This window comes from Falco biarmicus, chromosome 19 (assembly GCF_023638135.1).
Source record: "Falco biarmicus isolate bFalBia1 chromosome 19, bFalBia1.pri, whole genome shotgun sequence".
Taxonomy (NCBI): domain Eukaryota; kingdom Metazoa; phylum Chordata; class Aves; order Falconiformes; family Falconidae; genus Falco; species Falco biarmicus.
Window position 1 is genome coordinate 995918 of NC_079306.1, and position 15296 is coordinate 1011213.

The 15296-nt window shown below is 50.9% G+C and overlaps 2 protein-coding genes across 2 annotated transcripts; both read left to right on the top strand.

The window, feature by feature from the left end:
* The first annotated feature begins 1970 nt into the window (after positions 1-1970).
* On the top strand, positions 1971-5837 carry LOC130141463 (keratin, type II cytoskeletal 5-like). The gene is made up of 9 exons (XM_056322441.1): positions 1971-2570; positions 3307-3521; positions 3720-3780; positions 3947-4042; positions 4163-4327; positions 4461-4586; positions 4817-5037; positions 5312-5346; positions 5446-5837. The coding sequence occupies exons 1-9, from the start codon at positions 1971-1973 to the stop codon at positions 5835-5837; spliced, it is 1911 nt and encodes a 636-aa protein (XP_056178416.1).
* A 5586-nt stretch (positions 5838-11423) lies between these two features.
* LOC130141546 (keratin, type II cytoskeletal 6A-like) lies at positions 11424-15296 on the top strand. The gene is made up of 9 exons (XM_056322566.1): positions 11424-11933; positions 12798-13012; positions 13211-13271; positions 13438-13533; positions 13718-13882; positions 14016-14141; positions 14372-14592; positions 14883-14917; positions 15025-15296. The coding sequence occupies exons 1-9, from the start codon at positions 11424-11426 to the stop codon at positions 15294-15296; spliced, it is 1701 nt and encodes a 566-aa protein (XP_056178541.1).

A 15296-nucleotide genomic window follows, 5' to 3' on the forward strand; every position in this document is an offset into this window, starting at 1 on the left:
TGAAAGGGAAGGTGTCCCCTCCCTGCTGCAGGGATGGCTGCCCATTGTCCAGCTCCAGCCTGTCACAGAGGGCAGGCCACACACATCTGGATAACCCTTGGTCAACTGGGACTTGTGTCACTCAGGATAGGACAGCCTTTGGCCAACTGTGGCTTGTGTTCCTCAAGGATGGGATAGCCTTTGGCCAACATTACTTGAGTCCCCCTAAAAACATGTTCTCCTCTGCCCTGCGCCCCGTTCTGTGAAGAGCCTGTGGTGTCCAGCAGCCTCTGCCTCTGCGGCCATCAATGGCATTTATGTTTGTGATTCCTCTGGTGGCTTTTGAAAGTGATTCTCTGGGCTGGTGTTTCCAATGGGTCTGAAGTGTCTGTGGCTGCAGGCTGACACTGAGGAATACTCTCAAACAACACCGAGTTGCACAAGTCTTACGGGAAATCCTGAAAACTTGTTATGAATGTATATGTTCATAGTTTGGTCTTTTGAGTAACTTTAAATTCATGTTCATTATTGTTTTAAATCTTTTAAAGGGCCTTTATGTATATTTTCATTGTCACTTTTTGATTACTTGTGCTGGTTAATATCTAGAGAAGATGTGAAAAGTGATGATGTATTTCAATCATTAAATGAAACACATATTTGATTGATAATTTCCAGACAGATAATACCTTCAGAATGGCTTTTAAATAGTATTTACAGACCTCAGGTTCCATTTAACCAGCAGCTATAAGCCAGGTTCTTCAGAACACTGCATATCAGTTGTCTATTGTAACCTGGAACCTTATGAGTAATTATTTAATATTTCATTTACAAGCAATCAAAAAATGGCTTTCAGACACACCCTACAGAAAACATCTCCAAAATACATCCCTTTCCCAACAGGATATTTGAAATTGAGAGGATATACGATGCTTCACAAGTTATAATAGCCCCTGTTCTTAATGTTTCTCACTTTGGTTGTCTCATCTTTGGAAACAGCTGTTGCGTCAGTGACATCCATCTGAGCAGTAGGAACCTCTCACCATCTCGGGCTGCTCCTCTGCCATCGGGCTCAGTAGTGCTTGATGTCTGTCCCCAGCCACCACCAAAGTGGCTGCCCCATGTGTCCCTTCGCTCTTCCACAGTTTGCTGTTCCCTGTTGCCCTCAGAAGAGCACAGAGAAGGAGCGTGATGATTCAAGTTGTCTTGTTCACTCCGCTCCATCATCATCCAAGGTCCCAGTTAGCTGTCACAGACTGGGGGAGATACAATTGGAGGGCATTTAATGCACGGGTAGAGGACACTCCCATTCGAAGTGACACCACATGCACTCCAAGGAGATGTTTTTCCTTTAGAGCTCGAGAATATGCTGAGTCTCTTCAAACTTCAGTGTCGTGAGTTTCCCGTTGAAGATTGGGAAACTTCTTCTATAATGCCAAAGGCAATTTGACATATAAAAAGGGGATTTAGGGTGTGTTTAAGGAATTGTGAAAGCTACATTATAGCTGGGATTTCATAAAAATTTCTCCTTTCACTGCAGCTTTGACTGGAAAGATCACTATCTGGAATTATTGGGAATCGTTCATGAAGGTTGGAAACCCAACACGGGGCTGCAGAAAAATGCAATATTGAAAGAGCTGAATTCCGAGATGTCATAAAGATACGAGAGCCCACTTAGTCACTGGGACCTGTTTCAATGTCCTTGTTCTTTTATTCACCTCTATATTGCAGGGTGTGTTTCTAGGCAGGACCAAATATGGGAAAGCTCAACGGGGAATCTGTCAACAGCACCGTGCTGATGAAAATAATAAATTGGTTTCCACCTGCACGCCCATGCTGTCCCAGCCCACCTCCACAGGCGGATAAAAGGGAGTGCCTGAAGCTGTGGAGCCAGAGAAGACTGTGCACACTTCTCTCCGCACTCGTCCCTCGCAGCACAGCTCCGTTGGTCTTTCTGCTCTTCTTTATTTTGACTCAGCTTGGAAGAATCAGCCATGTCTCGGCAGTCCGTCTGCAGGAGCTTTGGAGGCGGGAGTAGAAGGGGCTACAGCTCTTGCTCTGCCATTGGTGGTGGCTTCGGAGGCGGTGGTGGCAGGAGCAGGATCAGTTACAGTTCATACTCCTCATCCAGGGGAGGTGGTGGAGGTGGACATTGCGGAGGTTTTGGCAGCAGGAGCCTCCATAACATGGGTGGCAGCAGAAGAATTACTATGGGTGGATGCTATGGCGGTGGAGGATATGGCGGCAGAATGGGTGGCTTTGGTGGAGGCTACGGAGGAGGAATGGGTGGCTTTGGTGGAGGAATGGGTGGCTTTGGTGGAGGAATGGGTGGCGGTGGCATGGGTGGCGGTGGCATGGGTGGTGGAGGAATGGGTGGCTTTGGTGGTGGAATGGGTGGTGGTGGAATGGGTGGTGGAGGAATGGGTGGCTTTGGTGGCCCTGGCTTCCCTGGAGGCATCCAACCAGTGCAAGTTGACCCAAGTCTCCTGCGACCTGTCCATGTTGAGATTGATCCCCAAATCCAGCAAGTGAAAAACCAGGAGAAGGAACAGATTAAGACCCTTAACAACCAGTTTGCCTCCTTCATTGATAAGGTGAGAGTGTCGGATGGTGCTAGTTTGGAGATGGGAATTCTAAACAGCTTTCCTGTGGTGCAGAAAGGGAATATTTTTTCTTACCAACAACTACTTGTTAATGTTTGCAATACCGCTGCCTTAGTAGAAGTTATTATAAAGGTCTTATTAAATAATACCAAACAATAGACAAGGTTTTCGTGCTAATGGAAGATTAAAGAGAACATTTGCACAACATTAAATTCTCTTGCCTTGTCATCTCACAGCCTAATTCCTAATGATTCAGGGCAAAGTCACCATCGCCTATTTAGTTGTCCTAAGAGTTCTCCTGACTGTGCTTTTCTTTTTGATGAAACTTTCTTTTCAAGGAACTGATTCTACAAACTAGTGATGAAGACCTTTCCAACACTCTGGGATTATTTTGAATTCAAAAACCCCAAAAGAAATACAGAATCCCTTGTAAGACAATGTTCTTGACTTCACTACTGGGAAGAGGATAGCAATGTCCAAAACTGATGCTATGGAAAAATAGGGATGATATTTTCTACTGGCAACGTCTTTTTCTCCCAAAGTGAGAGTTCCAGAATGACTCAAAATTTCATAATGCTTGCCAGGCACTTTAGGAGAGGAATGTTTGTATGAGACATAGTTGGGGATGTGGAAAATGATTCCCGTGGCCTCCCAAATAAGCAGGAGGTTTGAGTGGTGCGATGCCTCTCTGGGTGGGCACCTCACACACCCCTTTGTGGGCTTTCAGGTCCGCTTCCTGGAGCAGCAGAACAAGGTCCTCTCCACCAAGTGGGAGCTCCTCCAGCAGCAAGGGCCTTCGGGGCCAAGGAAGAACCTGGATGTCATCTTTGAAAACTACATCCAGAACCTGAGGAGGAGGCTGGAGTCGATCCTGGGACAGAGGGGCCAGCTGGAGTCAGAGCTGCAGAACATGCGACAATACGTTGAGGAGTACAAGACCAAGTAAGTGCAGTGACAGGCTGAGGAAGAAGTGGGCACCAAGACAGGAGGGTGAAGCCAGCTTGGACATTTCCACAGTGTCTTCCCTTTGCTGTGGAGCTCTGCAGAGACGGGACCGAGGTTGCCATGGAGGGAAGGGGGGTTCCGCTGGTTGACTGATGAGCAGTCAAGAGACTCAACTTGTCTTGTCCCCTTCAACAGGTATGAAGAAGAAATCAACCGGCGCACCGCTGCTGAGAATGAGTTTGTGGTGCTCAAGAAGGTAAGTCAGAGAGGCACTGGGAGAAAGGGAGTGTCGGGGGACAGGCTGCACAGATGTTGGAAGGAGGCAGCACCAAGATGGGCATCTTCCAACAGGAGGCATTGGCTGCCAAGAGCTCTTCTGGGGTGGGAGGCAGCTGTTGCCATCTGTGTGATATTTCTTTTAGGATGTGGACAATGCCTACATGACTAAAGTAGAGTTGGAAGCCAAAGTGGGAGCTCTGACTGATGAAATCAACTTCCTGAGATACATCTATGACGAGGTACGAGCTCTCCCTTTTCCTGGACTGGTTGGAGATGTACCGAGGCATGTGTAGGCTGGACTGGGTGCCCCCATAGATCTGGGCTTGAGAGTCACTTGGGCTGCACTGTCTTGGTTGTAGGAACTCTCTCAGATGCAGACAATCAGCCGGGACCTGTCTGTGGTGGTGTCCATGGACAACAACCGCCATCTGGACCTGGAGAGCATCATCGAGGAGGTCCGGCGTCAGTACGAGCAGATTGCTCAGAACAGCCGGGCTGAAGCTGAGGCTTGGTACCAGAGCCGGGTGAGTTGGGAAGCCATCAAGGCACCTGAGACGGTCTCTGCTGGCTCATGCCTCCCTTGCCACCCACCAAGGGGACCACCTGCATTCTGGAGAAGTTGAGTCCCTGACAGTTGCTTTGTCTCTGTGCCGTCAGTATGAAGAGCTGCAGAACACCGCTGGTCGGCATGGGGACAGCCTCCGCAACACCAAGATAGAGATCCAGGAGCTGACCAGGAACGTCCAGAGGCTGCGGGCTGAGATTGAGAGCGTGAAGAAGCAGGTAGGGGTTGGCAAGCATCTTGTTGGGTGGTGGCATCAGGCTGGGTCATGACTGAGCTGTGTGGTGTGTCAAGGACAGTGTGAGGGGAGCATCAGTCATTGAGCTTCAGGTCCTTTGGAGGAGATGGATGGTCCCTGCCCATTTTCCATTCAGTTTGCGTCCTGAAGGCTGCTCTGGTGGAGGGTGTGCAGAAGGGAACTGAGAAACTGCTTTTCTTTTTTCTTTCTCAGAACCAGCAGCTGCAGGCAGCTATTGCTGAGGCAGAGGAGCGGGGTGAGATGGCCCTGAAGGATGCCAGGATAAAACTGGAGGAGCTGGAAAGTGCCCTGCAGAAAGACAAGGAGGAGCTGGCTCGCTTGCTGAAGGAGTACCAGGAGCTGCTGAATGTCAAGATTGCGCTGGACGTTGAGATTGCCATGTACAGGAAGCTGCTGGAGGGGGAGGAGAACAGGTGCCTATCTTCTTTTTGTGTCTATTTGACTGAAGTCCTGACAGATTATATTAAGAGTAGGTAAAATCTTTGCAATGACTCTAAAGATGAATTCCATATCTCCTGTGCTCTCTTACCCTTAAGTATGTTCTCCATATTTCTTATAAGAATGTTAAGTTCAAGATTGCTCATTTCTTTTAAAGAATGTAGTGAATATAAACCTTGTAATAAAAGGGTGGAAACATGCACTACAGAGTTAATCCCAGAGGATTAACTGGTCTGTTTTCCCTCCCAGGCTGTGCAACGATGGCATGTCCAACGTCAATGTCTGTAAGTATCGGCATTTCTCTCCTTGGGCAGAAACCATGTGTTTCTGGAGATGCGGGATGCCGGTGCACTCCGGGTATGTAACCTGTGCTTCTCCTCCAGCTGTGGTAGGCAGGACCACCATCTCTGGTGGCAGAGGAGGCATGGGAGGAGGCTTTGGCGGCGGCAGCGGCATGGGAGGAGGCTTCGGCGGCGGCAGCGGCATGGGAGGAGGCTTCGGCGGCGGCAGCGGCATGGGAGGAGGATTTGGCGGCGGCAGCGGCATGAGCGGAGGAATGGGAGGAGGAGTGTGTGGAATGGGAGGCAGCTTTGGAGGAGGAAGCATGGGCGGCAGCTGTGGCATGGGAGGAGGAATGCACAGCGGTGGCTTCTCTTCTGGGAGTGGAAGGATGTGCGGCTCCGGAGGTGGCAACTTCAGCTCCGGTGGGGGATCGTCCTCCATACGGAGATGTGTCACGACCACCTCCGTCAAATCATCAGGCGTGAGGTTCTGAGCCCCAAAGCCACCTCGCAAAAGGAAAGAAGCATCTCCTACCTTCTCCCGGCAGCAGCCCAGCCTCCGTACATCCAGCTCCGGTGTCCTGCAATGAAACGAACTGTCTCCCTCATGGCCCACCACGCACCAGCTCGGTCCCATCCCGGGAGTCGCGTGGCGATGCCATGCCTCGTCAGCAGCCCTGGCACGCTGCTCGTTAGTCCCCAGCCCAGTGATGAAATAACCATCTTCGCAGCAAAGGAAAGCCTCGCCTGCGGGCACCCAGCACGGAGCGCTGAGTTACGGGAGGGGAACGCTCTGCTTTTCTGGCTGTGTTGTACATTTCTGGCCGCCTCGTGGCAATTGTGTATAAAACTCCTCTTTCTTCCACTGTCCTCACGTTCCTTCCTCGATGGCCATGGCCCTGGGGTGCTTCTGCATGCGGTACATCCTGCTGCTTCCATTCACCAGCCTTTGGGGCCCGGGTAGGTGCGGAGCAAGCGGGACCGGTGCCCTGGCACAGCTTGTCCTTGCTCTCCATGACACCTGACAAGACCTCAGGCACACGTGGACTTTTTCTAAGGAGAACAAAGCTTGCTCTTCAGTGCCAGGCCCCTGTGACATGGAACAAGATGTACCGTCCCCACCGCCCTTCCTCTTCTGTTTGTGGTATGCCCTACTTCCTTGGGATGTTGCCATTCTCAATAAATTGCAGAGAACATTCATGATGTCTTGGTGTCATTGCTTTGGACGGCTCTTCCAGGCAAGGTGGGATGTGCCATTGGGGAAGCAGCCTGGTGGGAAGGGGTGGGTTGTTCTCCGGTTCAAGGTGCGTGACTGTGCTTTGAGGGAACCGAGTGGGTGTGTGAGTGGAGCCAGGCAAGTACCCAGGCACGGGTGATGCCTCTCGACTCTCATCAGTCATTGTAGTGCCTGAAGACACAAGCCCGTACCAGGAATGGTGACGTTCTGGATGATCAGTTCGCACCATGTGCAGTAAATTTGAGCAGGCAGGAACACTGAGGAGCCCAAACTGGAGGAATTCAGGAGGCTGCTAAATATTTGAGCAAGTCCTGATATAGCCTCAACCTTGTAATCATATGTAGTCATTTCCCCAGGAGATGTCTTCATGTGTTGTTCTGGAAACCTCCAGCACAGAGGGGTCCAGCACCTTCTGAGTCAATGAGGAGGAGGTTACAGGCTGCCCCGTGCCGATATTTAGGGCTTGGCCTCTACACAGACTAAGGCACTCAGTGCCCTGCTGCCTATGCCACCCACATCACATCTTAGCAGAATGGTCAAATTGCTCCTGCTCTAGGAAAGGGGGTTTATCCATCTCCCGCTGGGATTTCAGATTTTTAGGGCAGGAAGAAGCTGTGCACAGGGTATGCTGAAAGCACAAGCGGAAAGTTACAGGATTTGTGCAGGGATCCTGCCAGCACATAGTAGCAAAACCACTGGAGATCAAAACACATGGATGGATGATGAAAACTGGCAGCAGAAGGGTGGGAACAGGCAACAGACCTATCTGCTGTTGTCAGTTCATCTGAGTTTCCTGCCTTGGCATGGACTTTGCTCTGTGGTACAGGAAGGTGGCAATGGCAGTAGTCCTGTGGGCCATGGTGGGAGGGCAGGTGTACAGCTGCCTGCCAGTGGGGATATAGATGCTGGCCAAACACCCACTCTCTGATGCACAAGTAGGCTGTGGCCAGGCAGCCTGCACAGCTCAACACCAGCAGTGCTTGAGAACCTCTTGTAGGGGAATGAAGGCAGGGGGTTGATTGACATGGACGATGTGCAGCTGTAGCTCATCCCCGCAAAGTGGTTAAATAGCCCTGAGGTGGGTGGGTGGGAAGTCCCAGATGTAGGAGGTCCTGGACGAAGGAGGTGCCTGGAGAAGGAAACCAAACCCCATGTAAAACAGAGACAAGGAGGAGTGTGTTATGGGCTCTGGAGGATGGAGAAACAGCATGGATAGTAGAGTTTAGCTGACGGTGAAGCCTTTTTGCTGCTCAGTAGTTTTTGTGCTGTGACAATTGGCGTCTGTGTGAGGAACGCTGATATGGACTTAAACCGCAACATCTCTAACTTATCATCCCCTTCCCTGACCAGCAGCAGGAACACAAGGGCTGGGAAGGCATGATTGCTCCCAAACTGCGGCCTCAGGCACCCTTCAGCTCCCTGGAAAGTGGGTTAATCCCCCCAGTGGGTCATCTTGATGTGGAGACCAAGCAGGAGAGCTTTGCTCTGGCTGGAGGAGGGGGGACTGGGAGCGCAATGCTGCTGTGTTTGATCTGTGCTGTGGTTCAGCTCCTCTGCCACAAGAAGAGATCAAAGAGGCTGAAACCACTTTCAGTAGTGGTTCAGGAGTCCCACAAGAACCTGTTGTGAGCTACCAGGTCCCTGAGGCAGGAGAGGCCCAGCCAAGGCAGTGGGGAATGGTTAGGGGGCTCTTGGGAGCGGGGCTTGTGCTCCCTGTGCAGCCACGCAGAGGTGTGCTGGAGCTGGGGAGCATGACTGGGTTTGGCCTGGCAGGAGGCGATGGGAAGGCAATGCCCCTGAGAAGCTGGGGCTGGGCCAAGAGCACTCTGGGGTTTGGCTTGGGGCAAGAGTCACCTATTTTTGTTCTTAATTTTAAGACTATGTTTCTTCTCAGCTTTAAAATCCCCAGCATGGCGTTGTAGGCATTGTAATGAGGCATTGCGACATCCTCCTCTGTGATGCCAGAATGTCTTTGCTGTGTGAGATCTGAAGCTGCAGCCCGGCTTGGTCTCCATCGACGTTTTCTGCAGAGTTTACATTTTGCGCGGTGTGGATGATTCTGCTGTGCACAGCTCCTTGCGTAAGAGATCTGAAGGAACGGCTGCAGCCGAGGCTGTCTATCGAGTTTTACCTGGAGGAGGCTGCAGTGACTCCAGGTTGGGTATAATCTTCACATCTTGTCTGAAGACGTCAGAGTGAGTCAATCTGGGTGTCTTATCTGCATGTGCTGAATGTGGTCAGCATCCAGGCATTTGGCTGACATGACAGATCTTCTCCCTCATCTTGGAGCCGCCATGTGGGGTGTTACAACCAAGTTACGCTGCCTACCGAGAAGGGCAGTGACCGTGTCTTTGGCAATCTGGCATGAGGCCATGAGCAGAGATGACCTGTTTTCTCCAACCAAAACCTGAGCTACCCTACACCTCCCTGGGACTGCTCACCTTGAGCGAGTGCACTGCGCTGCAGAGGGATCGGGGGAACGTAACTCTCCGTCTTGGAGGTAACAGCTGAAGAAACAAGACCCTCTTCATTCAAGCTGCTTTTGAAAGGGAAGGTGTCCCCTCCCTGCTGCAGGGATGGCTGCCCATTGTCCAGCTCCAGCCTGTCACAGAGGGCAGGCCACACACATCTGGATAACCCTTGGTCAACTGGGACTTGTGTCACTCAAGGGTAAGGTAAACCTTGGCCAACTGTGGCTTGTGTTCCTCAGGGGTAGGGTAGACCCTGGACAACTGTGGCTTGTGTCCCTCCATGGGTAGGGTAGACCCTGGCCAACAGTGACTTGTGCCCCTCAAGGGTTGGACAGCCCTTGGCCAACAGTGACTTGTGCCCCTCAAGGGTCGGACAGCCCTTGGCCAACAGTGACTTGAGTGCCCCTCAAGGGTCGGACAGCCCTTGGCCAACAGTGACTTGAGTGCCCCTCAAGGGTCGGACAGCCCTTGGCCAACAGTGACTTGAGTGCCCCTCAAGGGTCGGACAGCCCTTGGCCAACAGTGACTTGAGTGCCCCTCAAGGGTCGGACAGCCCTTGGCCAACAGTGACTTGAGTGCCCCTCAAGGGTCGGACAGCCCTTGGCCAACAGTGACTTGAGTGCCCCTCAAGGGTCGGACAGCCCTTGGCCAACAGTGACTTGAGTGCCCCTCAAGGGCCATGTTCTCCTCTGCCCTGCGCTCCATTCTGTGAAGAGCCTGTGGTGTCCAGCAGCCTCCGCCTCTGCGGCCATCAATGGCATTTATGTTTGTGATTCCTCTGGTGGCTTTTGAAAGTGATTCTCTGGGCTGGTGTTTCCAAAGGGTCTGAAGTGTCTGTGGCTGCAGGTTGACACTGAGGGATACTCAAACAACACCGAGCTGCACAAGTCTTACAGGTGGCTGCGGAAACTGGAACATGTATATTCCCATTTGGAAGCTTAAATACAGTATAACATTGGTCTGTTGAAATGCTTGCAAGGTTTTAAAATATGTGTCCCTTGGCTATTATTTATATTTTTCAGGAACTAGGCTCTAAGGAAATGCTAGGTCTTTTTCTTAAATTTCATAAATGTAACTAAAATGTATATTTGATTAATGAGACCTAGAACAGATCTGCAAGATTTCTTTAACTTGACTACTTCATAGCCAGATAGCTCGTGCATGAACTTAAACATTATTGTTTTCTATTTTGAACCAGCAGCTGTTGTCTTAAAAATACATCTTTGTAAAGTGAAGCTCATCATCACCCCTTCTTCTCTCCCCCACCCAGGTTTACTGTGGTCAGAGATGTGGGCAAGGCTGCCCTACCTCTTAAAGCACATACAGCAATACAGAGCTTCTAACTTTTAGCTGCACCTTATTTCAAAATGATCAAGTTTGATGAACTCAGCCTGATCATTTGCCTACCAAATTTAGTGTAAAAAAAAAAAAGTTTTTAACAAATCACTGTTACCCCTGTCTGCCTTTCTCTGCTGTTTGCCTTCATTCAGTTGTCATTACCACATCTAGTGCCTGAAGCGTCCTTTCTGTCCTCTGCTGGTTTGGAGATCCCTGTGGCCATCTGAAAAGCACAAGGAAGGAGCTCGGACATCCTTGTTCTCTTGCTCATTCCACTCTGGCGCTCAGTCTCGGTACCTGATTACCTCAAGACTCTGGGAGACACATTTTGCAGGAACGTGCCCTAGAAAAAGTCACTCCCATCCCAACTGATGCTCGTAGGAAAAGAACTAAGCACCTCCTTTCTGGATAAAAAAGAAATGCTGACAGCTATTAAATGTTAATATGTGGTATTTTTGCTCGGCACTGGGAAACTGCCTCTCGGAAAGCCATCAGCAATTTTCCACTTAAGAAGGAGATTTGGGGCGTGCTTGGGGGAATTGTGAAAGTCTCCTTCTAGCTGGTTTTTGCCAAAATGCTCCCCTGACGCTGGGTGTCAGTGCAAAAGATCCAGACCCAGACAAACTGCAAAATTGTTGAGAACAGATAGAAAGGTGGGAGGAGGGTAGAACATGACTACATCACTGTAAAACATATTTTTCCAGATGCTATAAAGATATGAGGGTCCACTTACTCATTGAGACCTGTTTCAATGCTCTTGCTCTTTTATTCTCTTCTGCATCGCAAAGCGTATTTCTGGGTGGAGTCAACAATTTGGCAAAAATCTGTTAACCGCACCAAGCTGATGAAGACAGTAAATTTGTTTCCTTTTCACGCCCTTGCAGACCCAGCCCACCTCCAGAAACAGATAAAAGGGAATGCCTGAAGCTGTGGAGCCAGAGAAGACTGTGCACACTTCTCTCGGCACTCGTCCCTCAGCAGCACAGCTCCGTTGGTCTTTCTGCTCTTCCCAACTCTGCTTGGAAGAATCGGTCATGTCTCGCCAGTCGATCTGCCGGAGCTTTGGAGGCGGCAGCAAAAGGGGATACAGCTCTTGCTCTGCCATCGGTGGTGGCTTTGGAGGAAGTGGGGGCAGAACCAGGATCAGCTATAGCTCGTTCTCCACATCCAGGGGAATTGGAGGCAGCGGACGTTGTGGAGGTTTTAGCAGCAGGAGCCTCCATAACATGGGTGGCAGCGGAAGAGTTTCCATGGGTGGCTCTTATGGCGGTGGATACGGATGTAGAATTGGTGGCTTTGGTGGAGGCTATGGAGGAGGATTTGGCAGCATTGGAGGAGGTGTCATTGGTGGAGGAATAGGCAGCTTTGGTGGTCCTGTGAGAGGTGGTCCTGGGTTCCCTGGAGGCATCCAGCCGGTGCAGGTTGACCCAACCCTCCTGCGGCCGGTCCATGTTGATATCGATCCTCAGATCCAACAAGTGAAGTGCCAGGAGAAGGAACAGATCAAGACTCTTAACAATCAGTTTGCCTCTTTCATTGACAAGGTGAGAGGCTGGAACTGCATCTGCTGGGGAACGGGGACTCTGAGGACTTTCCCGTGCTGTGGGGAGGGGAATGTCCTCCCCAGCTCAGTGTTGGCAGGTCTGGAAGGCTGGTAGTGTTTTCATTGCGTCCTCCTAAGGAAATGTAAAGGTTTTACATCTGCAGAGAAACCAAAGGGCTTTCTCTAGGTTTGGTTGATCCAAATTCTTCCTTAGCTTTCCTCTCTGTGTAGTCAAGCCAAAGGGATCATGATGTACTCGCTTGCCCTAAGTGGTTCTTTAAGCCTGCCCTTTTTCGAGGAGAGTTTCTTCTTGAGGAACTTAGAACGTAGGAATGAGCTCTCCGTTAATTCTCAGCTGTTCCTTATTTCACTTCAAGTACAGATGAGTATTCTTTAGCCTGTCTGCACAGGGAGAAAATTGGTTATGAACACGCTTAGAGTATTTAAATGTATAACATAAGAATTGAATACTTGTACCTGGTAAGATGAATGCTCTCTGATAGTGAGACATGGCATTTCATTCACTGGAGAGTCAAAAATGATCTGACGCTTCTGCAAATTAATGTGGGTCAAAATTTGCAATTGGAAATAATCATAATCTGTAAATCTGGAATGTAATCATTCCAATAGGTAATGAAAAACCAAGCAATAATGAAGGAGGAGAAAAGAGGAGAAATTCAAATATAATGGAAAAAAGAGGAGAAAGGAGGGAGGAGTCTTCCTGCTGGAAAATTGGCTTTCCACTAGCCCCAGTCCTGTTGGGATGTGGAAAATGATTCCCGTGGCCTCCCAAATAAGCAGGAGGTTTGAGTGGTGTGATGCCTCTCTGGGTGGACACCTCACACACCCCTTTGTGGGCTTTCAGGTCCGCTTCCTGGAGCAGCAGAACAAAGTCCTCTCCACCAAGTGGGATCTCCTCCAGCAGCAAGGGCCTTCGGGGCCAAGGAAGAACCTGGATGTCATCTTTGAAAACTACATCCAGAACCTGAGGAGGAGGCTGGAGTCTCTCCTGGGACAGAGGGGCCAGCTGGAGTCAGAGCTGCAGAACATGCGACAATACGTTGAGGAGTACAAGACCAAGTAAGTGCAGTGACAGGCTGAGGAAGAAGTGGGCACCAAGACAGGAGGGTGAAGCCAGCTTGGACATTTCCACAGTGTCTTCCCTTTGCTGTGGAGCTCTGCAGAGACGGGACCGAGGTTGCCATGGAGGGAAGGGGGGTTCCGCTGGTTGACTGATGAGCAGTCAAGAGACTCAACTTGTCTTGTCCCCTTCAACAGGTATGAAGAAGAAATCAACCGGCGCACCGCTGCTGAGAATGAGTTTGTGGTGCTCAAGAAGGTAAGTCAGAGAGGCACTGGGAGAAAGGGAGTGTCGGGGGACAGGCTGCACAGATGTTGGAAGGAGGCAGCACCAAGATGGGCATCTTCCAACAGGAGGCATTGGCTGCCAAGAGCTCTTCTGGGGTGGGAGGCAGCTGTTGCCATCTGTGTGATATTTCTTTTAGGATGTGGATTGTGCCTACATGACTAAAGTAGAGTTGGAAGCCAAAGTGGGAGCTCTGACTGATGAAATCAGCTTCCTGAGGTGCATCTACGAGGAGGTACGAGCTCTCCCTTCCTTTGGAGCTGTACTGAGACATGTGTTGGCCAAAGACAGTGAGGCTGGACTGGGTGTCCCTGTGGATTTAGTCTGGAGAGGCTGCTTGGTGCTGCTGCTCCGCCCCCCCCCCCCCCCCCCCCCCCCCTTCCTTCGGAAGGTCGGGCTAACTCGTGTTTTGGTTGTAGGAGCTGGCTCAGATGCAAACAATCAGCCGGGACCTGTCTGTGGTGGTGTCCATGGACAACAATCGTCACCTGGACCTGGACAGCATCATCGAGGAGGTCCGGCGTCAGTATGAGCAGATTGCTCAGAACAGCCGGGCTGAAGCTGAGGCTTGGTACCAGAGCCGGGTGAGTTGGGAAGCCATCAAGGCACCTGGGACGGTCTCTGCTGGCTCATGCCTCCCTTGCCACCCACCAAGGGGACCACCTGCATTCTGGAGAAGTTGAGTCCCTGACAGTTGCTTTGTCTCTGTGCCGTCAGTATGAAGAGCTGCAGAACACCGCTGGTCGGCATGGGGACAGCCTCCGCAACACCAAGATAGAGATCCAGGAGCTGACCAGGAACGTCCAGAGGCTGCGGGCTGAGATTGAGAGCGTGAAGAAGCAGGTAGGGGTTGGCAAGCATCTTGTTGGGTGGTGGCATCAGGCTGGGTCATGACTGAGCTGTGTGGTGTGTCAAGGACAGTGTGAGGGGAGCATCAGTCATTGAGCTTCAGGTCCTTTGGAGGAGATGGATGGTCCCTGCCCATTTTCCATTCAGTTTGCGTCCTGAAGGCTGCTCTGGTGGAGGGTGTGCAGAAGGGAACTGAGAAACTGCTTTTCTTTTTTCTTTCTCAGAACCACCAACTGCAGGCAGCTATTGCTGAGGCAGAGGAGCGGGGTGAGATGGCCCTGAAGGATGCCAGGAGGAAACTGGAAGAGTTGGAATGTGCCCTGAGCAAAGACAAGGAGGAGCTGGCTCGCTTGCTGAAGGAGTACCAGGAGCTGCTGAACATCAAGATTGCGCTGGACGTTGAGATTGCCATGTACAGGAAGCTGCTGGAGGGGGAGGAGAACAGGTGAGCCCTGCTGCTGTGTCACCCTGGCCGAGGTACAGTCTCTCCTTGGGGCCAACTGAGGCTTAATCATCTGTCACAACCCATTTAGCATTGGAATCTGATTTACTTTAATTTTTTCCCCAAGTTTTTAAGCCCAAAAAAAGAAATGATGTCTGCACTGGGAATATTTCTCAGTGGCTTTTGTTGTTTTGCGTGAACCAGGACATATAAGTAGCACCTGGGAAATTGCACGGACCTTAATTGCTTTCCATTACATTAGATCTACAACTTGTGTTCCTTTCCCTCTGCAGGCTCTGTGTTGACAACCCATCCAACGTAAATGTCTGTAAGTATCCATACATCGCCCTCTCAGCAGAACAGCTTTCCCCCCGGGTTTCCTGAGGATTCCCAGGCTGGCGCAGGATGCACAGTGAGCCTGTCCCTCTCTTGCAGCTGTGGTGGGCAGAAGCACCATTGCTGGAGGCAGAGCTGGTGGCTTTGGAGCTGGCAGTGGCATGGGCGGAGGAGTGTGTGTGGTCGGAGGAGGAAGCATCATTGGAGGCAGCTGTGGCATGGGAGGAGGAATACTCAGTGGTGGCTTCTCGTCCGGGAGTGGGAGAATGTGCAGCTCTGGAGGCGGCAACTTCATAGGAGGGGCCGGATCCTCCTCCGTGCGGAGATGTGTCACAACCACAACAGTCAAATCCTCAGGGGTGAAATACTGA

What these genes read in the sequence shown, in the direction of transcription:
- LOC130141463 (XM_056322441.1), top strand. Translation starts at nt 1,971, where the DNA reads ATGTCTCGGCAGTCCGTCTGCAGGAGCTTTGGAGGCGGGAGTAGAAGG. An exon ending in AGTTTGTGGTGCTCAAGAAG is followed by an intron (nt 3,781 to 3,946) that starts GTAAGTCAGAGA and finishes TATTTCTTTTAG; the next exon opens with GATGTGGACAATGCCTACAT. An exon ending in CATGTCCAACGTCAATGTCT is followed by an intron (nt 5,347 to 5,445) that starts GTAAGTATCGGC and finishes CTTCTCCTCCAG; the next exon opens with CTGTGGTAGGCAGGACCACC.
- LOC130141546 (XM_056322566.1), top strand. Translation starts at nt 11,424, where the DNA reads ATGTCTCGCCAGTCGATCTGCCGGAGCTTTGGAGGCGGCAGCAAAAGG. An exon ending in TTGAGAGCGTGAAGAAGCAG is followed by an intron (nt 14,142 to 14,371) that starts GTAGGGGTTGGC and finishes TTTCTTTCTCAG; the next exon opens with AACCACCAACTGCAGGCAGC. An exon ending in CCCATCCAACGTAAATGTCT is followed by an intron (nt 14,918 to 15,024) that starts GTAAGTATCCAT and finishes CCTCTCTTGCAG; the next exon opens with CTGTGGTGGGCAGAAGCACC.